This window comes from Sesamum indicum, linkage group LG3 (genome assembly GCF_000512975.1).
Source record: "Sesamum indicum cultivar Zhongzhi No. 13 linkage group LG3, S_indicum_v1.0, whole genome shotgun sequence".
In the NCBI taxonomy this organism is placed as follows: Eukaryota; Viridiplantae; Streptophyta; class Magnoliopsida; order Lamiales; family Pedaliaceae; genus Sesamum; species Sesamum indicum.
The window spans coordinates 11,797,582-11,824,557 of record NC_026147.1 but is presented as its reverse complement, the minus strand read 5'-3'; the positions used below and the strand labels follow the sequence as shown (position 1 = coordinate 11,824,557).

The 26,976-nt window shown below is 35.2% G+C and overlaps 1 protein-coding gene across 2 annotated transcripts; it reads left to right on the top strand.

The window, feature by feature from the left end:
- On the top strand, positions 876–26,976 carry LOC105158074. Of its 2 annotated transcripts, XM_020692241.1 has the most exons (43): positions 876–1,118; positions 1,215–1,402; positions 2,370–2,445; positions 3,063–3,143; positions 3,241–3,321; positions 4,672–4,748; positions 4,853–4,907; positions 5,025–5,073; positions 5,357–5,494; positions 6,382–6,463; positions 7,865–7,943; positions 8,064–8,110; positions 8,200–8,394; positions 10,719–10,794; positions 11,248–11,328; positions 11,391–11,471; positions 13,626–13,702; positions 13,824–13,878; positions 13,981–14,029; positions 14,217–14,354; positions 14,964–15,045; positions 15,159–15,237; positions 16,236–16,282; positions 16,428–16,639; positions 17,745–17,832; positions 17,960–18,079; positions 18,166–18,284; positions 18,358–18,430; positions 18,522–18,641; positions 19,547–19,615; positions 19,721–19,891; positions 19,969–20,016; positions 20,148–20,289; positions 20,409–20,506; positions 21,634–21,778; positions 21,860–21,945; positions 22,018–22,128; positions 23,507–23,581; positions 24,185–24,250; positions 24,409–24,597; positions 24,704–24,814; positions 26,030–26,110; positions 26,498–26,976. In XM_020692241.1, exons 2-43 carry the CDS (start codon positions 1,304–1,306, stop codon positions 26,678–26,680), a joined length of 4,131 nt encoding a protein of 1,376 aa, XP_020547900.1. In that variant the 5' UTR covers positions 876–1,118; positions 1,215–1,303; the 3' UTR covers positions 26,681–26,976. The 2 variants fall into 2 exon arrangements, with proteins under 2 accessions (XP_020547900.1, XP_020547901.1); XM_020692242.1 differs by having other exon boundaries at positions 876–1,380.

The window sequence follows — 26,976 nt, the reverse complement described above, 5'->3', positions numbered from 1 at the left end:
TAATTGTCTTCTATAAGATAGAGAAGCGTGGGGGAGATTCATGGAGTAGATGTGGCAAGGAATGCCTTGAGAGTTTCTCATCTTGTTGCCAATGACACACTTGTTTTTAGGGTGGACATTCGGATCGAGTATTTCGAGTTCTAAATCGATCTGATCAGGTCCTGGTAGTTTATTTATTTATTTATTTAAAAATTTATCTATAATATTTATTAATAATATATTATATATGAATAAATAAATAATAAAAAGTACTAAAAAATAGATTGGAGATGTTCTAATATAAAACTCGTAACCCGCCCGAACCCGATCGGGTCCAATATTTTAGAACCCGGACCCATCCCGAACCCGATAATATGAGTACCAATGAGGTTTTTTGGGATATTCTGAGTGAAAGGAATGTATCGCCCAAGAAAGTGAAATGCATAAAAAAAAGCATGAAAATTAAGAAAAAATAGCATAATACCCCCTCGTATAATTTGCAAAAATTACTCCCCACAATGATTAAAATTTGGTAAATTTGTGCTCGAACTACGTCTAGTACCAAATCAATTTCAAAATAAGTGTAATACACGTGTCCTGTGAAATGCACAAATCATACTATAAGTATATTACACTTACTATATAATTAGTTTAAATTTGATCGAGTAGGATTTAAACTAAAATTTCACGTAAAATTTATCCACTTGCCAAAATAGTTAGATAATTTAACAAGTAAATTGATAATACACCAACCTTTAAACCAAACTCTTCTACAAAGGTTTTCTACTTATGATTATTACTTTCCAACTTCGCAATTTTTACATTTGATCATTTGTCCATTTTTATTAAAATCAAACACTTTCAGAAAAGGTATAAATTTCCAAAAATGGGAGAAAGTATAGTACAATTTGATGGAAACTACAGGTGGAACAATTCAAGAATAAGAGCCACGTGAGGTAATACTTCCGACCGCAGTGACGATCATCAATCAATCAGATAAGAAAAGATTCAATCAGGTTGAAGGAGAGTTATTATTTTAAGTCTCTGATTTCTGCATTAATTCATCCATGTGAAAAGTAAGCACCATCGCTGTGCCAACTCTTCCCCACTATTTTAATAGTAGCAAGCAGTAGTAACAGGTAGAGTGATTACATCGCCACCTGCTTTGTACTCGTACACTCCGAATTGCGTCAGCACGATTCCTTTTTCAAGAAAAATCTTATCTTGTGGTTTAGAGTGAGAGAAGGGAAAAGTTGATACGCATTCAAATACATAACCCCTTTCTGAGAAGATTTTGCTACTCCTGCAAGAATTTCTGCAAGAAATGGCTCGGACTGCAGTGGGGTTTGTGGGTTTGGACGAGGTCTCCTTGAAACTAGCTGCCTCTCTTCTGCAGTCTGGGTATGCAGTTCAGGCATTTGAGGTTTGCCCATTTCAGAATTATCATTTCTTTTTTTTTTTTTTTCATATGTACAAGTCTTGTGTTTTGCTTATTATCTGAGAAGAACTGAAGATGGAAAGTCTGATCAAGATGGTCAACGTATGGTCTTCCTCTTTATTTCTCTGTTTTGTCATTTTTGTGGTGTTCTTCTTTGTCATGTCTTGTTCTGCTAAACTGGAAATATGTCTGGTATCAAAGAAAAGACAAGTTGCATCAGTATGTTTGTTGCTACTGGTAGAGTTAATCAGTGAACTTCAATCCTGGTGAAGTTTTGAGGTGAAAACAATTGCTAACCATATTTATTGAGGGAATCAAGTCAAGAGTAGTGAAGATCCACACCCACGAGATCATGAGCTCAAGTCAAGAGCCAGTTCTTACTTGTGAAAACAAAATTGGGTATTGATTCCATGTAAATTTATATAGGTAGATGCAACTTTATGCATGGATGAACGGCCATTGCACATTATTAGCTGCCAATGCTATTATGATGTTCTCGAATTTATGATCCTTGGCGCATTCATTGTGGTGGTCTGCTTTGGCAGTTGATTCTGAGTCCAGAATTATATATGTGATACTGGAATATATTTGATATTCTATGTGATATAAAGGACTTAGCAAAATAAATCTACGGAAAGAAATGATACGACAAAAGCAATACCACCTTAAAAGATGTTAAGCACTTTTCCTATGCATAATGAACATAAAATTATATGTCCTGGATGAACATACAGGGCATCGGCATCCATTTAGACTGCAAAGCTTATGAGACCCACTTCAAGAATACATCCGCAGCCAATTTTCTTGTCAAAATTCTGGCATTCATGTAAAAGTACCTGAAATAATTTAATATTTAGGTTCCGGACTTTGTTTTACTTTGTTTCTCTGTTTGTCTGACTTGTGCTTTAAACTTATACATTGCTGACTTGTGCTTGAAACTTATACATTGCAGGCATCCGGTCAACTGTTGGATGATTTCTCAAAACAAGGAGGTAAAAGGTGTACCAATCTGATGGAGTCAGGGCAAGGTGAAGATATATCTACCTTTTGCAGGGTTCCTGTTATCATTTTTCTTGTTGTTGAAATAAAACTGAACTTGAAGTGGTTTAAGTATCATACCAAATTGTTTTGCATCAGTAGCTGGCAAAACTTTGTTTTTTTCCTCATTGATTCTATGATGTTCCATCTTACGACGCGGTATGTACCTATAATAATTGTACAGTTGAAAACAAGTAGATATAGTAAATTGGATATGTTCTTGCTGTAAATAGACTAGCTTGACCATGTCCAAAGTAACAGGAACAAAACGAAAGGACAAACACAAGATGTAAATGTAAAAAGGAGATCAAGAAATGGAAGGTCCTTGTATTTAATGTTGTTTGTTGGTTTATACCTGGAAAATCCATTCATATTGCATAGATGCTCTTACTTTTGAAGACCCTCAGAAAAGAATTTGTGACAAGGACATTCCTTAATTAAAATTGTGTTATAAGCTAGTTATTTAAACCTATTCTGCTGGGGTTCAAATGGAGCAGACTGCTCTTCTGTTTGTTAGTTTGAGGCTTAATAGCTTAAATATCTGATATCTATCTCGTGCGTATTCCTTGTTGACATTTGACATTTTTTTTTTTGTTTGGGCATGCAGGTGTTAATGCTTTGGTCATACTTGTATCTCATGTTGATCAAATAAATGACCTCTTTTTTGCTGATAAGGGTGTTCTAAGAGGTCTTCTCAGGCTTGCGAAATGGAGATTCTTTATTACTTGTGACTCCTTGCGTTTGAAGTGTACTAATGTCTCCTCCCCCGCCCCCTGAATTTCCAGGATTGCCGAAAGATGTAATCATCATTGTTCATTCAACCATACTCCCTGCACATTTACAGAAGCTGGAGAAAACTCTTACGGGCAAGTTTCGGTTTATTAGCTTATTATTCTTCTAAATGAATGAAATGTTGTCCATAAATATTTGTTCTATGGAAAATATATCTGTGCTGCCTAGTTTGTAATTTCCAAGCAGATTCTGTTGTCACGAGTATGCATATGCATGCTAATATTTTCTGTCTTACTGTGATAGACACTCTCATTTCAAAACAAAATAGGTATTGTTTCACAACTCACATTCAAGAAAATTTCCTTTTGAAACTTCATATTAATTTGTTTACGTATAAAAACCATATTATGTTTATGCAGCGAAATCAACCAAAACTTTTTATCTTTAGATCTCAGTTCCAACTACATCGTTAAGGTGGCTAATGTGCTTGGTCGATCTAAACCTTACCATTGCATTCATTTGAAATTGAGGAGACACATTTTTTATGGGACTAAGAAAGAACCATTTATTTACATGAAAAATCTATTTTACAACTCCTATTTAAGTTTGCTTTTGGATCTTTCACTAATCCTATTGGACCATCACGAAATGAGCATAGTTAAGTTTAGTTTGCATTTTGTCAAATGCTTTCTCCATTTTGTTCAAAGTATGTTAGAATATTAGGATGGTGACTGCCTTAGTGTACAAAAGTGTTTTCTTTTTTCCCAAAAATTTGATTACGAGGTTAGTTTATGTGATGATTGTAGATATTACATGGAATGAGTGAGATTTCAGTATCTTATTTATCAATTATCCAATTGTATCTGGTCTGAATTACTGGAAAACCACATATCATGAGGTTATATACAGAGAAATGGGAGAACTACCTGCTGTGAGGATAAGTATAATCATTAAATCCAATGGTTTATTTGATATTATTAAAACAAATGAGTTATATAGCTTCTAATTGTCATGTTATACTAATTTTCTTCTCCAGTTGCATGCTTGCTCCCAATCTGTCTTGGCATAGCCATGTTTTGCCTATATTTTCTGTGTTTCATTATAATTAAGCACGGTACATTTCGTAATCCTTACGCACATGCATCATATTGCTCTGAAGTCCGAAGTTTCTATATTACCATTTCATTTCATCTCCTTTATTCTATGTTTATCTCCCCATGCAGGCACGCCAACCCTAGTTTTATTATCATTTTATATTTCATCTATAATATTTTGAGTGATAAATGAACCTAGAAATTCAACAATTTGAATTGCACATATGTGAAATTATTGGTATTATTTACCCCCATCCATGGAGATTGGGGAAGGAAATAAAGGTCTCTACTTGAAGATGGAATTGTGTGGATGACAAGGACCCGTTGCTGTATGTTGTGTATGCCTATTTTACTTTCCCCCAAATCACATAGTTTCACATGTACTTGCAGAGGATTATCAGATGGAAATCATTGTTGATATGCATGCTTCAAAGGCAGTGTCTGAAGTTTTGAATGGAAAAGTCATGGTAAAACTGTGGGATTATGATGTTTTATATATTAAATTTATCTTGCTGTCCATGCCCTCACATGGAAAATTCTTTTTTCTTTGGTTTTGTCATTGATCTTTCAGATTATTTCATCTGGACAAGCGGAATCTATCTCTAGGGCGCAACCCTTTCTTTCTGGTCCACTTTCCTTCTCTTTTCGTTTCTTTTTAAGCAATTCCTGTTTGCAGATTACTCGGAAATTATATGTTATATTTATTGTTCACACTGCTGAGTTCAACTTTTGCTCTGTGGCAGCCATGGGAGATAAACTTTTTTTATTTGAGGGTGATATAGGTGCAGGCAGGTGTGCTATCTTCTTGGCTCATAGATCTCCATACCCTGTTAAAAACAAGAACTTTTTCATGTTCATAGACAATTAGCTTCTAATTAGGGTAAAAAGTCCATGTTTGTTATATACTCATGCAATAAAGTACAGGTTCCACATTCAATTTGCACAGATCAATTGATAGAGCAACCAAAAATAGAAAATGCTCACAGTTTATTGATAGATTGCATGCGATGCTGTGTTTCTTGATGTTGAGAATCACATGATCCTCAACACTTTACTTTTTCTGGTTTCCTTGCAGCAAAAGTAAAATGGTAATTGAGCTTCTTGAAGAAATTCACTTTGTAGCTTCACTTGAAGCCATGTCTCTTGGTGCTCAAGCTGGAATTCATCCCAGGATAATATACGATATCATCTCTAATGCAGCTGGAAATTCATGGTAGCTAAGATATGATTGCTCCATTTTCTTTTGTTATAACCATATAAATCCTTTCGAGCATCATGCAGGAACGAACTTATTTGATCGTCTCGTTCTCTTTTGATGGATTGGTGTCACTTTGTGTAGAAAATTAAGCTGCAACTGCTACTTGTCTGCATCCTTTTATGGATGATTTACATGTTTACATAGTCATCTTGAGTAGCATTCTGAACTAGATTAATCTGAACATGTGACTCTAACTTGTTTCTATCTTATCATTTTGCTTAACATTTAAAACTTATTTGGTGGACTTATATAGTTCACAGTGCCATACTCTAAGCATATGAATATCATCTGTTATGAAGCTTTCAGAATAATTCTTGACTTGTTGGCATTAACTAGTGTAGCGTTAAAAACAAAGTGATGGAGGTTCAGGAGCAAGATGGAACAGAACGCTTTATTGATCTTAGATGCAAACTGAGTTCTAGTGGTTAACGTCTTATTGTGAATGTTGATAAGATTGCAATTTATATTGAGGCTAACACTTGGCTTTTCTGGAGATTGTTCAGTAAGTTATGGTTTTCTATGTCCTTGCTGTAAGAATAGGTATATAATGCGTATTTCGTGGGAAAGAAATTAGACCAGGGATATAACGCTAAGTGGCTAGGATAGATACTGATTTAGTGTCTAGGTTTAATTGCCAGACACAACAATTACGGGTACTTGATATATTATATAAACCTGAGAGGTTGACCTATATTTACAACAAATCCTAGAGAGAGTATCAGTATCTATCCTTGTTTATTTGAAGTTACAATACAGTAAATTTTTTCAATGATTGGGCGTGACAGCCTGACCTAATTGGTTTAGTGTCTTTTTTTTTTTCCAATCTTTCCAATGTTTTGCAGGGTTTTCAAAAATTATGTTCCCCATTTGTTAAGGGGTAACCAATCCACTCATCATCTCCTCAGTGCTTTCAACCAGAACTTGGTAAGATATCAGACTATATAGAATGCGGTGGTATTCTGGCACTGCCACTGCAAAGTTAGACGCAATGGTTCATATTGTATTTCATATTGATGTTTCTCCACGTTGTTCTAGATGTGATGATTTCTCTTCTATCTCATGTTGTTTCTTATTATTCAATTGCCTTCCATGACTTGATGGAACACTTAACTAGAACTGTTTCCTGAACCTTAACTTGTGGAAGTAGTGTTCTTTATATTACTTAACATAATGTACCTGTTTTCTTTCATCTCGCATTCACTTACACGGATGTGTACAGAGAGGGGGGGGGGGACAGAGGATGCGAAAAAAGGTTTATGAAACTTTTGCTTTCCACTCAGGACAATATTTGTCTATTCCTATTTCAAACAACTGATATTCAGTTTTGGGAAGTTATTCATCCCACTTATAAAGTTTGGGAGATGAAGCATACCTTAATGAAGTTTTAGTGTCTGATGGAGTAGAAGTGTTAGATTTAGGATGGATTTAATAAGGAGTTGTAGCTGGAACATTAACGAAATAGAGAGTTTTAATCAGTAAACAAGAAAGTAGGGTAAATATCATAATAGTTATAGTCAGTTGAAAAGAAAGTAGGGTAAAGATCTTAAGTCGTGAAAGTGTCGTTTGTACTAGTATATCATGAATACTTTCCTGCAACTGGTGGTGGAAGAACAAGAGTTTGAGTGCATTTTTATAAATCTTCGTGACTGAATAATCTAAAATTTTAAGCATCTTAATTTGGGGTTCATGATGGGTCAAAGCTGGCTAAAAATTTGAAGCTTGAAATAGATTCAGGGAGAAGAATTTTAGGGCTTTCTTACGGAACTGTGAACAGTAACTTGGAATAGTTAGATTTAAGAAAGAAGAGAGAAGGGTGCTTCCTCAGGAAAGATATTTGGCTTTTGATTTTCTTCAATTCTGCAATTTATGCAACTGTTTAAACTGTCATAGATTCTCTTTGAAACCTGAAACTATTGAATGCTATTGCTAGATCCAGAATATAGGGGAACAAACATAAAATTGAAAATTCAATAATTTCATTTTTGAAACAATTGTATCTGCTCCTAGAAGTGCATAGTTTCAGTTAATTGACAGAAGGCTTGCTAATTTTAACCTTGATTTTGATATGGCATAAAAGGATTGGTATTCCACTCCATGCTGAATCAACGAGAATTTTGAGACTGGTTCAACACCTTCATTCAAGTTTTCTCATCTTTCTAGCCCAAATATGAATGAATAAGAAATTCACCAATAGAACTAAGAATCTTTGGTTATACACATCCTGGATGATTATACTTTACCATCATCCTGATGTTTGGTGTTGCTTGGCTTCCTTTGATTTTCCGAACTTCATTTAGTTCTAATTAACTTTCATGTGTGTTTAAGGGAATAGTTTTGGAGATGGCAAAAACACTAATATTTCCTCTTCCACTTTTAACTGTTGCTCACCAACAAATCCTTGCAGGTATGGCATACATATCTTAAGTTAAAGTTAGTTTAGACTCGCACTATGATGTGTTAGGCAACAATTACCTGTGGCCTAAGGCAATCTGATTTTTGCTTAGCTTCTTTGTCTTTTTAACAGGATATTCACATGGTGTGAAGGATGGTGAGGATACTGCATTTCTCAAAGTAAAATAATATTAGAACTTCTTGATGTTCTTCCAATCTTCTTTTCTCAGACCTCGTGTCACTTATCTCAACTACAAATTTGTGAACAGGTCTGGGAAAAGTTATCTGGAGTGAACATCATAGATGCAGCCAATGCCAAAGCTTACAATCCAGAGGAACTGGCCAGTAAATTATCTACCAAGTCAAAAACTGTAAAGCGAATTGGATTTATTGGGTTAGGAGCAATGGGATTTGGCATGGCAACACATTTACTGAAATCAAATTTCACTGTTCTTGGTTATGATGTAAGTCTTCAACTCCCGGGACATTCTTCTTATAATCCTTGCTCAGGCCAGAAAAACTTATCGGGATAAAATGAAAATATTCTTCATTCCACATTTCAAGTAGTTCTGTTACCATATGTCCAGGTTTATGCTTAGGATGTCTTATTATTACCTTTTCTACACAACTGATAACTTCCTCTTTCATGCTCATACAAAAAAAGTCTTAATTCAAGAGCTCGACCGCAAAAATATAGTATTGAGATTAAGGTGATAATGGTAAAGATACAATTTGCTTACACCCTAAAACTTAGAGGGTAAATTACACATCCCCTGCAAAAGCTCCTTGTTAGATCAGAATTACATTTAAACTATTTGAGATTTGCTCCATCTTACATTTGTCTCCTTTTGTTAGGTTTCCAACAAAAAAATTATGTAATTTCCCTCAATATGTGACCAATTTTGACAAATTTTTATCGACAAAAAATGCCCTCTAAACTTAATTGTAAGTTTCTTGTATTTGAAATGGGAGTATTTGTAATTAATAAACAATACAAGGGGTCTTTGTAATATTTGTAATGATCGATATTTTTATTGATATAAATCATTAGTTTATGTTTCGTTCATTTGAAATTTAATGCTTCAAATTTGACATGTTATAAGATATATAAGAATGTTTATAAATATATAATAAATAAAAGGGTAAATTACGTACCCACTCTTTGAGTGTTGCCCTCATTACAAATACACTCCCTTTTAGACTGAAATTTACAATTGCACCATTTGTGGTCTGGAAAACCTTACAGTGCGTGAAGTGTGCAAGTGCAAGTACAAAAAAGAAAAGACCAAAAAGACTCTTGGTGAAATTTCAAGAATTGACATCCAAACATAGCTATCACACTGTTGCTGTCCTAAACAAACCCTCATTCTCGTATCTAGTCTCTTGCCCTTCAATTCACTTTTCTCTCTTCATGAGTTTGCCCATTCAAATCCTCATCGTTGGTCGTTGACCTTGCGATTATCTTCGGCCTCGGTGCATAACTTCTCTTTATCGTCCAATGTCATTTTTTTTCATTTAGTGCGCTCTTGTATATTCTTCTCTCTATGTGTTCTGTCTCATCTTTCCTTTCTTTATTGGATGATAATCATCAAAGATTGCGTTGGTGATGCAATTGGTCACCAGCCAAAACCTCACTGGATGGATAAGTTACATGTGAGCTGGGGGATAAACCTTAGGTGGGATAACTGTAATTTTTAATGTGACATGGATGTATTTATAATTAGTAATAAGGGCAAACTTTAGCGGGTGTAGATGTAATTTATCCTAAATATAAAAATATGAATATATATATATATATATAATATACAACATCTATTTATTCAACAAATATAAAATATATGAAAATTTTGAAAAACTATAACAAGAACTTTTGACTACATGAAAAATACAAAATATATTTCTTCATAGTATAAAAATATATATAATACAAAACTATAAACTATATATTTATATATAAATAGTATACAACAAAAATTTGTAACATGCATATATGCTAGTATTTGAACATGCATGCAATGTGATATACATATAGATAAACATAAAAATACATATATATTATCAAACTAATACTTTTTCTATATTATATGTATGAGTATAACCATATATTTATATGTAATTATACATTAAATATATTAAATATGTTTTAGTTATAATTATTTTTATATTATACATCAGCCAAAAGTTGCTTTAAAAATTCATCTTTGTCCGTGTTGCCTGTTCTTCATCCTTCATCCTTTTATGGACCATAATGCCCCTAGGTGGTGTATCTGTAAGTACGAAACATGAAAAGGGATGTCTGTTTCCTATTAAATTGACTTTAATTAAAGTAAATATACTTTTATTCATTATTTCAATTTTTAGTTTAAGTCAAAATTTGATAATATTATACTTTTTAATCTTGAAACATTTTCCAATTAAGATTTTTGTATTAAAAGAAATTAGTTACTACTTTCTATTGTGTATCTTATTATGTGCTAGTTAAATAAAACAATACTTGGAATTACTCTTTCAATTAATTTACAAAATTTTCATTTGTTAATGAGATTGATTATTGTATTATAAGTTTAAAATTCAAATTTTATCTCATACCCATTATTTTAAATTTTTAACATTAGAAGAACTTTTTATTTCTTAGATCAGTATTCATTTTCTATTTATTGTACTCATTTTTAATTTAAGTAAAAGTTCGATAACTTGTAATTTTTTATATTTTAAAGTTTTTAAATTAAAAAATTTTCTATAGTAAGTAGAGATTAGTTACTAATGATATTTCATCTTTGGTGAGTAGGTGTATAAACCAACCGTTTCCCGATTTGAAAGTGAAGGTGGAATTGCAGGGAGCAGTCCAGCTGAAGTATGCAAAGGTAAATCCGCTACTCAATGAGGGGAACTGCTGCAAGCATGAAGCATTAATTTCTCAGAAAATGTTGCTAATTGCCATTCTTTAACATTCTGTATAATGGCTTCTCCTCTGTATTCATACTAATGTGGCATGCAAGATACATAATTACCTGGAGACACTTTCTTTCTTGTAAACATGGCAACCTAAGTGACTACCATCCACCATTACATCATTCTCAATTTCATTTCAAGGATAATGGAAGTGTAATCTAAAGGTTACAACTTTATTTGTTCCCCAAAGAAATCCTTCATCATATTGGCATGCCAAAACACGAGTCAGTGAGGTTCCAAATATTCTGGACACAAGCTTTCTATTAACAAAAATGGTTTCTTATATTATCTTATTAGAATACCCTTTGATGGCTGTGAGCAGGAATACTTCAACTTTTCTATGGCTAACATATCATTATCTCCAGATGTGGATGTATTGGTCATAATGGTGACAAATGAATACCAAGCTGAAAGTGTTCTATATGGGGATAATGGCGCGGTGGCAGGTATGAGTCTTTGGTTCTTATATATAAAATGAACAGGACTGACTTGTCTGTTGAAGTTGCAGCCCTTCCATCTGGAGCATCTATTATCCTCTCGTCGACTGTATCTCCAGCATTTGTCAGCCAGCTAGAGCGAAGGTTGCAAAGTAGGTCCTATCATATTTCCTATGTTATCCTTTCAGTGAATGGATTATACTGCATCCTTCCAAGCGATGAAAAAATGATTTGGATTTTAAGTTGAAGTTTGGTGACATATACTCAATAAGCACACAATTTTTCCTGATTGATTGTAATTTTTATTTTTTTCCCCCCAAATATATGTGGTTCTGATCACATGCTCAAGAAGGCCTTGCAAACCTTCTTTAGAGTTACCTGTTTGATGGTAGGTTAATGACCAAGTAGAGATTGAAAGATCTGAAGCACCAAGATGATATCTATTAACTTATTAATATGCAAGCATGCCTGGTTATGCATGTGTGTATATACAATATGTCTATATGTGTTTATTTATGTTTTGGTGAACTCTAAAAACCTTGGTGGACTTGAAATACTTTCTGAAAATTTTCATGTGTAGAAAATTTATCTCTGTTTCAGATGTAATAGTGTCGACTGTACATAAGTTGATTTTTCAAGAATCAAGTTGAAGTCATCTAAATTGATGCACTGGAAGTGATAAAAAGGCAAATTTTCCTTTCAATCCAATAGAAGGGCAATCAGCAACAATGTTATTATGCAAAAAATTAGTGCAAAAGTTAGAAGTGTTAAATGCATATTAGGCCAACTATCCTCGACGAGAGCCATGAGATCCTGAAAAATATGCTGCTAGCTATTGGATGGTGACTATGTTTTGGCTGCACATTTAGCCCGTAGACAACAAAATTCATTAAATGCTTTTACAATAAGAAAATGTTTGGTCGCCATTGATGCTAAGTTTTGGTGCCAACATTGCTGGCTCAGCTGGGGCAATACTTTTACTCTTGGTATAGAGCATGAAAAGCTTTGTTGCTCAAGGTAAAGGTCATGTGGAGGCTCTCCCTGCATAAAAGATTAGTACTAGTTCAAAAGTTGTGTTGCTGATGCTGTTTAAATTTTGACTGTATATGGTGCAAAAGCTGTAAAACCATCCATGTCCAGTTATATATTATAAATTGACATCTAAAATGGAACGTTTGTCAATATTAATTTTGGCACTTGATATGGCGGCTGTCTTATTTTCATATGGCGAGTTTCAGGTCTGAAACTCACTATTTGGTGATTTTTACAGAAGGGTTTAGCTTGGATTTTTCCATTTGATTTTTGACTCTGAAACCAAGCTAGTGCGACCATGTTTACCTTTTCAGCCTGAGTAGATTCTAAGTTACAGTATAAAGAGGTCAACTAATCTAACAGCACAAATTGCCTATAGTAATCTAGAATAATGGGACAGTTGAGAAATTGTAAGAATATACAAAAGAAGGGCGTGGAGTCTAGGCATTAGTTGGTCTTGGGTGGAAAGAGGTGTCACGATTGAGTTCTGCTGATTAAAGCGTGCATTGTAGAGCTGGGATTAAGATTGTGTTTGGCAATGGCAGTTATCATGAGTTTGGGTGTTGTGTTGCTAGAGGTGATGACAAAATTAAAGATGATTGAGTCGTAGTAATAATGATGCTGAAGGTGGCATACAGGTTGAGTGTGTTTTTGTTGCTAATACTAATGTGACCTGAAGTTTACAAGGTGGTAATTCCATTGCAGCCATTGCTTTCTTCTCCTATTCGTCTTTGAATTAATGTTATGGCACTTAAATTTTTTATGTTCTTCCGCTGGATTGTCATTGCTTAAAAAGTTGGCAGTAGATGAGTTCCACTTTTAACAGGAAGTATGTAGAGTTAGATGTTTGCTGTTCAAATGGAATTTCTTTTCTGAAAGATGTATCAAGAGGCTGGCAAACAGGAGCCATGAGAACCGCGGTCCTAATAGAAGTGGTTCGATGTCAATTAAATGAAATATAGTAAAATATTAATAGTAGTTCCAAGAGCAAGGTCCTGTTTATTTCACATTATACTATAAATTAGAAAAAAACACTGATCACTTTTAAGAGCAGACGAAAGTGTTTGCCAGTAAATAAGACCTGAAATTCCTTGTAGCTGCTTTCATACTTTATTAATGTATCAGGCGAGATTTAAAATAAACAGTGTCTAAGAGAGTTTGATTCAACTTCTGAATTTTGGTTGATCGAACTTGGTCATCTCCAATAACTCAAGGAAACAGCATATTGTTTCTATCTGTACTTATGTCATTGTGACCATCTCTATCTTTTACAGATGAACAAAAGAATTTGAAGTTGGTGGATGCTCCTGTCTCTGGTGGTGTGAAGAGAGCTGCCGATGGAACACTTACTGTATGAATATTAATCTTTATTCATATCTTGATATGGAGGAAAAAATGACCTTGAATGGTTGCCTTGTATACTGGGTTGATGTTCCTTGAATGGCAACTGAAAATATAAATGTTTATTTCAGATAATGGCATCAGGTGCAGATGAAGCACTGGAACACGCTGGTCAAATCCTTTCAGGTTGATGAAATGTGCTTGAAAAAGATGAAGGAGTGGTAGATTTTGGTTCGTCAATTCTAGAATGTCATTTTAAAACTGAAGTTATTTGTTTTGTCGGTGCAGCATTAAGTGAGAAGCTTTATATCATAAATGGAGGTTGTGGAGCTGGAAGGTATATCTAAGTTAGAAACTTGGTTTTTCCTCCTTCAGCTTTTCAAGAAATCATAGGGACTTTCTTAGCATAAATGCGTAATAGTGTACATATTTGTTGATTTTCTTAAGGTACAATTATTATTCTTATTCTTAGTTTCTTTTCATACTAAATGCTTATTACATTTCTTTCATATAATGTTCTCAAGTGGTGTAAAAATGATCAATCAACTGCTTGCTGGAGTTCATATTGCATCAGCAGCAGAGGCATTGGCATTCGGGGCTCGATTGGGTCTTAATACAAGATTGTTATTTGATGTCATTACAAATAGTGCTGGAACATCATGGTACGTCTGACGCACTTCAAAACACAGCAATCCTCTATTAGGAGGATTTTGAAAATGTTGCTCTTACTCCAGGTTTTTTTATTTGATTTCTGCTTCTGGGTTTTCTTATGTGCAATGCAGATATTGGTGAAAGTTCTGTACAAGTCTAGCTTTTGCTAGGTGGATTTTCCACTGTTAGAGTAGAAGGATAGGGATCTTGTGTTGCCTTTTTTAAAGGAAAGAATATCACACTTACCTTGACTTTCAACTTGCATATGCACAACTAAAATTGTTGTTAGACATGTGTGCTCGTGATTGAAGGAAGTTTGCTTACATGCTTGCTAGTCTCGTCCTCAGCTTCAGCTTCCAGAAAAATTGCTTGTAAAGCTTAATCTGTAGTCAATAACCTCAAATTAGAGTCCTGCAGAAAAGTCTTTTATCCTTCTCAATATGTATGATTTCTGGGCTCGTTTCAAGATCAGTCTGGATCCGACTTTATGCCATACACGTCATTATATTGGAAATTGACCAATATTATTGTTCATATACAGTTTCAGGCATTTAATTTCCTTATTATAATAGAAGTTATTCTCAAATTGAAACAATTTGCAAGTGGTTTATCTGCCTCAGGATGTTTGAGAATCGTGGTCCACATATGGTAGAGAGTGATTATACACCATTATCTGCACTTGATATCTTCGTGAAGGATCTGGTAAGACCAATATGTACCACAGCATGCTGTTTTATGATTTCGCCTGAAAGGTTTCTGTTTCTGGCTTATGTACAGTTTGTATGCAAGTTTATATGAGCATAATTCTTTTACAGGGCATTGTTTCTCGTGAATGTGCATCTCGCAAGGTTCCACTTCATGTGTCAAATATTGCACATCAACTGTTCTTGTCAGGTGGGAAGAATGAGCTTAGTTTTTAGGTTCATATATTTTTTCCCTATCATTTTGATTGATGACAAGTTCCATTGCATGGTAGTGGTACTCGCTCCATCTGCATTGTAGTGGTACCTACAAGTTTAATCTCATACCCATAATTAATGACCAGTTATGCTAATTGTAGTACTTTTATATCTATACATGCAATACATCTGTTTACATATGAATCAAGGCTGGAACATAGAGTACAGCCATTTCTAAGGAAAATTTAAAATAAGTATAAAATGTGTCGACTACATAAATTTTTAATTCTCAATTATACTTCTAAAATAATTATGTAATGCATTGTTGTATTAGGATAAGAATATCCATGAATTATGTGGAAGAAGAATACAAATATTGCCATAGAAAATAAAAAAATATATTAATCTAGATTCCTAAAAGCACTAGCAATACTACTGAAATTTATTGTCATTTATTTATATTTTTCAGTCACAATAATCAAAATATCTTAAATTATATTACATATATAAGACTTAATATTTTTAAAAAGTTATTTGCGACAGATGCAATGCTTGTTCATTTTGCTAGTACAAACAAAAAGTCGTTTCATAATGGACAATGTCAAAGTGTCAAGCATGTATGCAATGATTCCATTTCATGGAATAATCCATTCTCTGAGGCCAGAAATGACAACCTTGAAAATTAGGGAATGGAGATGGATTTGGGTAACTCGATCCAGAAGTCTTGATATCATTTGCCTGAGCAGCCTAAAAAATGTGATAGAAGTGGTTGCATACTAGTCTCACCTGAACTTGATAAATGAATTACCAGCTTTGCAACTGTTGATTATCTTTTCAGCATTAGATGGACACTAGCTGAAAATGTTAGGCCCTGGGCAAAGCATATATATCGTACAGTGTTTAGTTGTAGAAATTGAACTGCATGAAGTACATGATCCATCTTGTGACCTTAGATGACGAATTTAATGCAACTTAGGAAGTTTTGTGGATCAGGTTCAGCTGCTGGGTGGGGCCGAATAGATGATTCTGCTGTAGTAAAGGTTTGGCTCCTGATTCTACTTTTAAGTTTAGTTAAATTACCTGCCTTACCATTTGAAAGTTCTACTGATTTAATTATATGGCCATGCAAGCAGTAATGCCAACTACTTTTTTGGTTTGTTTCTCTAAACTGCAATAGTTCTACAGGTTTATGAGACACTTACAGGAGTCAAAGTTGAAGGAAAGCCCCATGCTTTGAATAAAGAATCTGTACTTCGCTCTCTTCCGCCCGAGTGGCCGACCGATCCTATCGATGATATAATTAGCCTTACCCAAAAAATTTCAAAAACATTGGTTGTTTTGGATGACGACCCAACTGGCACTCAAACAGTTCATGACATTGTAGTGTTGACAGAATGGTGAGTCTACTCACTTCTTATGTTAAGTATCCTTCATGTAAGTGGACAATGATCGGGTCCTTCAATAGGACAAATGAATATAATACTAACAAGTTGTAGTAAGAATAATATGTCTATGAAAGAATGAACAGCTAATCTTATTATGTATAATCTATTTGTGTTTGTCTTAAATAGTTGATCAGGGAGGAACGAAAGCCAGATTTTGCGTGGACTATAAGATTGGTGGAGGACAATTCTGGGATTCCAGAAATGTGACTAAATGATGTCTTCTAAACCTATAATGATAAATGGAATCACAGCACTTCAACTGTAGCACTTTTGGCTAGGCTCTGTCTTGAATAATATTAACTAGAGGAACTTGAATTTGTAAGTTTGTCGCATTGAAAGATCATTTACATCTCATTTGATCAAAGTGGTGTAGGCCAATTCAGATCAACCATTCTATTCCCAATATTCCATGCTAGTCCAGTTGACTGAGTATAACAAGTGATATAGACATGAATCTTTGGGTCTTTTCCTACAGTCTGGTAATTGGATTTGCATTAGTTAAGATGAAGCATCCATGCATCAAGTATAATATGCTTATCTACTTTATACCATGTCCTCCACAGTGGAGGAATAGCTGTATTATTTTTTTCCACATTTCAAAACCTAGAAATATGGGGTAAGAATCTCTTGACCAAAATCGTTGATTTGGTTCATGTGACAAATGAATCAGTTGTACTGGGACATGGAAAAAAATATAAAGAAGGAAGAAGAGATGGACGAGTACTTAAGGACCGGATCAAGAGAAATTCATATTTGATTCCTCCTGATGAGTTTTCAGTCTGCAGTATTCACGGAGAATGGATTTTCTAGGTCTTGCATTAGTTTCACGCTTGTTGATGTTGAAGTCTCTTTTAACAAAAAGATGCTCTGCAATCCACATAAGATCTATTACCCATTGAATATCTAAGGTTCCACTGGATCTAGGGTTTAATGATGGAAAGAGAAAGGCAAAGCAAAAAGAATGGGGGGAAAAAGGCCAACTTAGTCTATAATGTGACAAAAGGTCAGATTTCGTTATGTGAATAAACTGGTCAATGACTTTTTGCTTTAATTTCAGGAGTATCGAGTCACTTGTTGCACAGTTCAGGAAAAAGCGTAAATGCTTTTTCATTTTGACAAATTCACGATCACTAAGTTCTGAGAAGGTGAAGTAGTTGAACTATTTTCACATTTTGTTTTTCTTTCCCTGTTAATAGATGGAAGTCAGTTTTTCTCAAGCAGGTCAGTTGGTCCATGTGATATCTGTGATTACTAATTAGAGCTGTGGTACAGGCTAGTGCTCTAATAACGGAGATCTGCCGTAACTTGTCTGCTGCTTCAAAGACAGTGGAGAACACTGATTACACTGTGGTTCTGAGGGGGGATTCAACATTACGAGGTCATTTCCCAGAGGCAAGGACATGATCATGCAGAGTTAATTACTTTTGAACCTCTATATTTTTTCAAATGCTTGATGGTATGCTTTTTTATATGTCTAGGAAGCAGATGCAGCTATTTCTGTAATTGGTGAGGTGGATGTGTGGATAATTTGCCCCTTCTTTTTACAAGGCGGCCGCTACACTATTGGAGACATACACTATGTTGCAGATTCTGAAAGGCATTATTCTGTCACTTATGCTACATAATATTGTCAAAGAATTAACATAGTCTGAGAAGCATAGTATCTGCAGGCTCATCCCTGCAGGTGAAACAGAGTTTGCAAAAGATGCTTCGTTTGGCTATAAATCTTCTAATCTGCGGGAGGTTTAGTACTTCTTATAATATTTATGAAATCAATAGCAAGTTAAACATGTTTTAACTAAGAGTTTAATAAGCTGTTTGTTTGAGACTTCAGTGGGTGGAGGAGAAAACGAGCGGTCGCATACCAGCAAGCAGTATTGCATCCATTTCTATCCAACTACTAAGAAAGGGTGGACCTAGAGCTGTTTGTGAACTTCTCTGCAGCTTGAAAAAGGTACAGATTAATAGAGCACTAATTGAGAAGGTTTATAGTCAATGGGTAATGCTTTCAACTTTCTTTTTACTTCTTGTCAATTCAATCTTTCCGGTTATTCTTCTCATTTGGTCCCAAGTGGCATATGGAGGAGGGACCAATGCAGGGGTGGATAGATAGATAATGAGGAGAAAAAAATTTTTTGTCTCAAATTTGTGGTATAGCAGCTTTAAATTTTTTAAATGTTATATCAGAACCTAGCAATGGCTCTTGAAGATAAACTTATGCAAGGAATTATACTAATACTTGTCCTGTTAATCAAGAGTATATTCAAAGACATGTTAGAACAAGTGCACATATGCTGGAGGATAGGTTGTTTTTTTTCGCGAGGGTGTGTATGCGCGTGAGAGCGGGATTTAAGGACTTAATTGATCTATGAAGGCTACTCACTAGCTTATGAGGAGCAACAGTCATTTCATTACAAAATAATAAACTTGATCACCATGTTATCAAGGATAATTATAAGCTTAGCAATCCGAAAATCTTCCTTAAGTGCTTCCCAGTACGTTGACATGACAACAGTGGGATCTGAGCATGTCTATATTTTAACTAAGAATAATAGGAAATATTCTAAACTAACAAGAGTAATGTTACCGATAACAAAACTCAGTATTTTACATTTTGGCAAGGATTTGTATCAACACTTGATACAGCCTACTGGTACTGTTTATTTCTTTTATCTTTCCCTAAAGATAAGGGATCTTGCTCCAGGTCATCAATACGCTAGCTCTTTCTCTGTGGGGTCAACCAAGAAAAGTAGTTAACACTTAAGGGTTTACATTGTTCAATGTAAACAATTGAAAATGCTTTGTTGCATTGTTTCCAAATCACTTTCATCTCAGCTTATATGCTATTGACTGAAACAGGGGTCTACATGTATAGTTAATGCTGCTAGTGAAAGAGACATGGCGGTATTTGCCGCAGGGATGATTCAGGTTCATCTTTTTCCTTTTATGTACTCTGCTCGAAAGGATTAAATCACAGCTATATTTGCAATAATGAAGGCTAATTTTAATTAGCCTGCATTCCCTCCCTTATAGGCGGAACTGAAGGGCAAGAGCTTCCTGTGCCGCAGTGCGGCTAGTTTTGTTTCTGCTCGAGTTGGAATTATACCAAAAGCTCCATTGCTGCCCAGTGATCTGCGGATATCCAGGAAGGTTATTGGTGGACTTATAGTTGTGGGTTCTTATGTTCCCAAAACAACGAAACAGGTTTGAGTTGCTAACATAATGAAGGAATTTACAAGCCTTGAGTTTTCCATGTGAGCAAAGTTTGGGGTTACCTGCAGGTTGAAGAGCTACTATCGCAAAGAGGTCATGCTTTGAAACAGATTGAGGTATTCTGGATTTTTTTCTGGTGTGAAGTACAATTAAGTTAAGAAAAGTGGAAACTATAAATAAAAGAATGAGAGTGTGAGATGTGTTTTCAATTTAATACTTGTATCTTGTACTCACATTCTTTCTACAGGTTTCTGTTGACAAAATTGCCCTAAAATCAGTAGAAGAAAGAGAGGAAGAGATCAATCACACTGCCGAGGTTGCTGATGTATACATAAAAAGTGGGAAAGACACTCTTGTAATGACTAGTCGACAACTTGTTGTAGGAAAAAGTGAGTCCTTTTCATTGAAGTTTATGATTTCTTCATTTCTAATTGTGAGGCACGGCATAGCAATCTCAATTATTTTTTCTATCTTTAGATACTGCTAACAAACCTCTACGTGTGAACAGCTGCTTCCGAAAGTTTAGAGATCAACTTCAAAGTAAGCTCTGCACTTGTGGAAATAGTGCGCCGTATAAGTACAAGACCACGTTACATCCTTGCAAAGGTAATTCCTGGATGTATCGAGGCCTGTGTAGTGCTCCCACATTTCTTAAACAATATGCTCTACAGAAAGGTCCTAGATGCCCTCTTTACTATGACACTTAATGCAACATTTCTTTATTCCTACCCTGCATCAGTTTATCTGTGTATGGGTTGGCGGATCTAGCTTACAGGATTAAATAGCATATGTTTGTGCTTTCACATTTATGGACTTTATTTCTCAGTTCAGTGACTGAGTTTTATATTTCATCTGAAGAGTCCAATTGCTGAATATTCTGTCACCTATAGAGTGCCATTTAAGTGAAGGGATGCAACAGTCCATATTGGAATGTGAGGAGAAGTTAGAAGATACTTGGACTATATTATATTTGATGAAAAAATATTTTTCCCAGCATACACTTAATAGAGGCTAAGTTTGCTACACATATCTTCTGGTGCTTTTTTCGTTCTATTCAAAATTAATCCTACAACAAAAGGAACATGGTTTCAGCAACAAAAATTCCAAACTGGGTTGGGAAACAAAGGAACAATTGTCTCCACTCCAGACACACATACACACATGCACCCTTTGCCTACAGTAATAACTCCTGGAATCCTTAGCATGTCCGGTAGCCTACTTCCCTATTAAATTAAATTCTGTGGCCTTTGAAATTGCTATTTCATGCCTTGTAATGTGATCTCGCACATGTATGTCCCTTTCTCCAACCCTTTGTGTTTTGAGCCGTGTTTGATAGATTTGCAAGTTCCAGCAGTTCATGGCTTCATACACCTTATGCTTCACGAGATTCACCTTATAAAGACAATGATATTTCTGTTACTTCTTTGTCTATTAAAATATTTTTATGATTGTGCTTCAATTCTATCTCATATTGGTCAAATTAGTACTATCTTAGACTTCAATATATATTTATATTCGTTTCTTTGAGGCACTGCAATTATTCTAATCTTGAATCTATGTCTTTGTATGCTTATATTTTGTGATTATGCACAGTTCACCATTTACTGTCCCTGAATCTTCTTTAATGACGTTGATTTGCTGTGTTTACCAGTTTACTATCAATTTATATAGATTTCTTTCGAGAGAGAAATGGTATCCATATAGGTCAATAGTAAAGACACATTCTATTATAGGGTGGAATTACCTCTTCAGACCTTGCGACAAAAGCTCTAGGAGCAAAACGAGCGGAAGTAGTGGGCCAAGCTATGGCTGGGGTACCCTTGTGGCAGCTTGGTCCTGAAAGCCGACATCCAGGCGTTCCCTATATTGTTTTTCCTGGTGAGTAATTGGAAACCACATCATTAATTCCTGCTATATGTTTTAATATTTCATCATTGACCTAAAACAGTCAACTCTTAGGAAATGTCGGTGACAGTAAAGCTGTTGCCGAAGTCGTGAAACGCTGGGCGCGTCCAAGCAGGCCTTCAACTAAGGAACTTCTTCTTGTAAGATATATTCATCTAGAGTGGTTCCAGTCTCCTTTGCATCAAACACTGACAATTTGTTACATATAAAAGAATGCAGAAAATGGTGGATATGCTGTTGGAGCCTTTAATGTCTACAATCTGGAAGGAGTTGAGGCAGTTGTTGCTGCAGCAGAGGAACAAGAAAGTCCTGCTATCTTGCAGGTCTGCTTTTGTTTTAGTCACATTTTGAAAGTTTTAATATCCATCCATCTTCTACAAAGATGTTCTGGCATCCAATATGCATGCAGAGCTCTGAGCTAATATTATATGGCATGTTGAAAATCGGTGTTTGTTTTAAGCATTATTGTGTGAACATATGTATGGTTCCCTGACAGACTGAAAGAGTGGTATCTTTTTCAGGATTAAACTGTTCAATGGAAAAACAAATGGCTTAATTTATTCAAGAACCCAAGCTCAAATATAGAGTATGGAGATTGAGTTGAAATACAGATAACCGGTAAAGAAACTATTGATCTACATACTGAAAATAATGGAGTAACGCAGGCAATTATATATTCTAAAACTGTCCCTCGAGTTGGAGCATAATGCAACCATGATCAGCTTGTTACAAAGCTCTGATAGCTTTTCCATTAAAGCTTTGGTGAAGACTTCTGCAACCTGTTTTGAAGGAGTAAATGGAGTAATAATTTTCTGGCTCATCAATGTTTTGCAAATAAAGCAGCAACTAATCCTATATGTTTACTTCTCTCCTGAAAGATGGGACAGCTAGCGATTTGAATTGCTCCTTGATTGCAAATACATAGACAATGGTTTTTTATTACCAAAACCCAATTCTATCTGTGAATTCTTTAACCATAGCATCTCTGTAGTTGTGTGTGTCATAGCCCTTATTCAACTTTTACACTAGATCTAGCAACTATAGTTTGCTTCGTACTGCACCAGGTTACTAGATTCCCTCGAACAAAGGTCTAACAACTGGAGGTCGATTTTCTATTATCTCGAATTCACATAATTAGTATTAGAATAAGCTTCAATCTTCAAAATGTCCATGCTTCTGGAAGAATAAGCGTTTACCAGGAACACTTTTGATGCGTTTCATAATCCTGACAGTAGCTTCCTAATATATAGATTTAGGCTTATTCACAATCTGACTAAACACTTCTACTGCAAATAAGATATCAGGTCTAGTCACTATTAGATTCAGATAGATCAACTTCCCTGTTCTTATATGTAGTCTTCTTCAATGGCAATTTCATGGATATGAGTTGACATACTCCACCAGAACTTACTTCAGAATTACAAAAAATTGTTTTCGAACTATACTTATCTATGGTATAGTAGCCAGATACGTAGAAATTTTGGACAGAATAATGCAACATTGACACAAACAAGAGTTGGAGCTAGCAATGGCCAGTTACTGCAGCTAGCTTTTATGTGGCAAGTAAAATGCAACTAATTCAAGTTCTCTTATGATCATAAGTTTGTGTCAGTTTCTTTTGGCTATATGTAGATCAAAACTTCAACTAACTTCTACTGAAAAAATAGTTTGACAATATATTGGTTTTATTCCTATGACCAGATCCATCCTAGTGCCCTGAAGCAAGGAGGGGTCCCTTTGGTAGCCTGCTGTATCTCTGCTGCTGAACAAGCAAGTGTAAGTGGCGCTCGAGAATTTGGAAAAACTTTGTCTAAATTAAATAAATGGCATATAGTGCATTACATTTTTTCAGTGTTATCCCAAGTATTATTGTTAGAGAAATTCTTACTATTATTGGTCAAGATGGTCTTTTACCACTAGTATCACATTGGTCAAGTATCTTCACTACTATATTAATCTGTTGAATCCAGAGATCCTTCTCAAATTTCTATAATGAATACAGAACTGCAGAAACCATATCTTGGTGCCATGTCTTTTGTGGGACGCTATCTGCCAAATTACCAGTTAAACTTATGAAGGGCCAAATCTTCTTGTCTTTGCGTCCTTGCAGCTCCATTCAGTATTCATTTAATCATATCAATATTTTGTTCTGATTCGTAATATTATACTTGTAATTGTATTGATCCATGTAGCAACCATTCCTTGTCCCCTATACTTAGAAGTATTAATTTCTGACAGATAGACTGTAACAGCCACCTCTTTTGAATAGTTATCTGAGAGATGGATTTTTGACATGGAATTTATGTAAAATTTGTACTTTATCAATGCTAAGTTTTTCTGTGGACTTTCCAAATGGTAAACTGGTAACTTCTATGACAGGTTCCTATTACAGTTCACTTTGACCATGGAAGTGTCAAGCAAGAATTGCTGGAAAATCTGGAATTGGTAAGCTTCTACTTCCAAGTGTTCTCTGTTCCGTTTTCTAATTGTACAAAATTTTCTTATGTCAACAGAGATATGCCTGCCCTGTGCTACCCTTTTGGAGAAGCACCTTACATATGTGTGATATGTTGTTTTGGAATGTGAAAATCCAATAATGGCAGGGATTTGACTCACTCATGGTTGATGGTTCACACCTACCTTTTGAGGAAAATGTTGCATACACTAAGTACATTTCAGTCTTAGCACATTCAAAAAAGTTAATGGTGGAAGCTGAGCTGGGAAGATTGTCTGGGACAGAAGATGACTTGACTGTGGAAGATTACGAAGCGAGACTAACTGATGTCAACCAGGTTCAGTAGATCCAGATGAAAGAAAAATTAAAAAGGAATCCTTCCTCTAGCTTGTTGAATGGTCTTCTATTGCATACTAAAAACGATTGCCTATTTTAAATTTCAGGCTCATGAGTTCATTGATGCAACGGGTATAGATGCTTTGGCTGTTTGCGTTGGAAATGTTCATGGAAAATACCCTGCAAGTGGCCCAAATCTAAGACTTGATTTGCTTAAGGTTAAATATCTAGATCTCAAGCATTTTCTTCCTGTAATATCTCTTTTAAGTTAGCTACTACAGGGAAAAGATATTAACTTGTTATAGATTCTAGTCTGTGGAGGTTTGGCTGCTTTCGTTAGCTAACATTGCAGGCTTAGGACATTATGCAAATGCATGGTTAATCTTTGGCAAACACTTAAATCAGGCACCATGTCACTATATAAAGCAACTACTTGGTCAGTTGGTCCATCTTTATCTGCAAGGATGGCTAATTTGGAGGCTTAAACCTTGTGGAAACTCCCTGCCCTGTCCCCCTGGACACGGTCTAATGTGTTTCATAAAAAAGATTTAGGTCTGAATAAGAAACAGTTATGGCCCATCATATGTGCCATAGTCTAGCTACAAAAACTTTCTGCTAAGCCAACAGCTGATTTGCAATTGAACACACACAGTATACTTTGCAGTCTTAGAAATGAAATAAATTCTCAGAAGCAATCACATTCTACGAGCATAAACAACCAACCCCCTTTAGCCCTTGCATCTTCATCATTCTGGAGTTACACTCAATTAGTATATCTGCAAATCAATGATTTAATATATGAATCTTGCATAATATCTCTAACAATGAACAGACTTGAAAACGTGCAGTTGTCTCTAACCAATTTAGAGGGATGGGACAGTGACCAATGGTTTTTAATCATTATATTCTGTCAGGGATTATTAATTTAGGTATCAAACAGGTTGTCTTTGTAACCTCTTGAATATTTTGAACTTAAACACATGTCCACTTTTTGCTGTTGTAAATGCATCAGAATGATAAGTTGATCTGCCTAATCAGAGGGACAGTAGCTCAATTTCCACTCTAATCATTCTTGCTGGCTGTAAATGATTACTTCCTTTTGCAAACTGCCTCTTAATATGTGAAAGACTCTTATGTTTGGTAGACTTTTGCTTGGCTCAGTCAAAGTGTTATTTCCTACTAATTTCTAGTCATCTCAAAGATATGGTTGATTCTCTGATATTTCTCCTTGAGTTCCTTGAATTTATTCAAGTTTTGCAGCATCTGTAGTCTTGCTAAGTGACTCAGGTGATTCATGGTATCTTCTGTTGATGGTTCCATTGTCATGTAATCTTATTCTTTCTATACACTCCTTTATGAGTAAAGATTGGCGACCTGTTATCATATTCAACAAGGGGCAGATTCTAGATTGTTATAATTTTTCTCCTTTCCAGGATCTGTATGATTTGTGTTTAAGGAAAGGAGTTTACCTCGTTCTTCATGGCGCTTCTGGCTTGCCAAAGGATATCATCGAGGTAACAACACTTTGCTGATAGATTCCTGCATATAACCATTGAAGCTTCCGCGTTGTTTGGCTAAATTTATTTAAAATATCTTATAAACTCATATATCTTAATAAAATGTACACTGTTTGATCTTATTTTAAAAATAAACTTTTGAGTGTTTGCATAAAATATGACATGAAACATATAAGATCTTATGATCAAACTTGAAGGGAATTTTTGAGATTTTAATATTACGTTGCTCCTTACTTTTTTTCTAAAGGAACTTATAAGCTGCTACAATCTTACTTTTGGATTCTATAAGTTCCTAAAGTCTTACTTTTGGAGCCTATAACTTTACTGCTAAATGCATGCGAGCTTCATCATCTGAATTTAACTGCTCGACCGCCACACAAACAGGAATGTATAAAGCTTGGAGTACGGAAATTCAATGTGAACACTGAGGTCCGCAGGGCTTATATGGACTCTTTAACGAACACCCATAAAGATCTCGTCCACGTCATGCAATCAGCAAAGGAAGCCATGAAAGCTGTTGTTGCTGAGAAGATGCAACTCTTTGGCTCAGCTGGGAAAGCATATTAACAACACTGACGGTGAAATCACCGGTCCACACCCTGGTTTGCTCACATTTCTCTCTTCTTTTCCGATACACTGCTGACGTTCTATACATAGGTACGATCATTGTGGACCTTGTCGAATATTTCCATGAACTATCAGCGGTTGGCTTTATGTGTTCTTCGCTACATTTCTGTTAAACAAAATAAAGTCTGCATTGTTTCTCCGGCAGCAAATTCATTCCCTTTCTCTATTGTAATGACCTGAGATTATGCAACTTATCGCACTAAGTCAATTTCAGTCATCAAGTTTGAAGAACCAAA

Coding starts and splice junctions, on each gene's coding strand:
- LOC105158074 (XM_020692241.1), top strand. CDS start 1,304: ATGGCTCGGACTGCAGTGGGGTTTGTGGGTTTGGACGAGGTCTCCTTG. Junction 2,446..3,062: donor TCTGATGGAGTCAGGGCAAG/GTGAAGATATAT, acceptor TTGGGCATGCAG/GTGTTAATGCTTTGGTCATA. Junction 15,046..15,158: donor ATATCTTCGTGAAGGATCTG/GTAAGACCAATA, acceptor ATTCTTTTACAG/GGCATTGTTTCTCGTGAATG.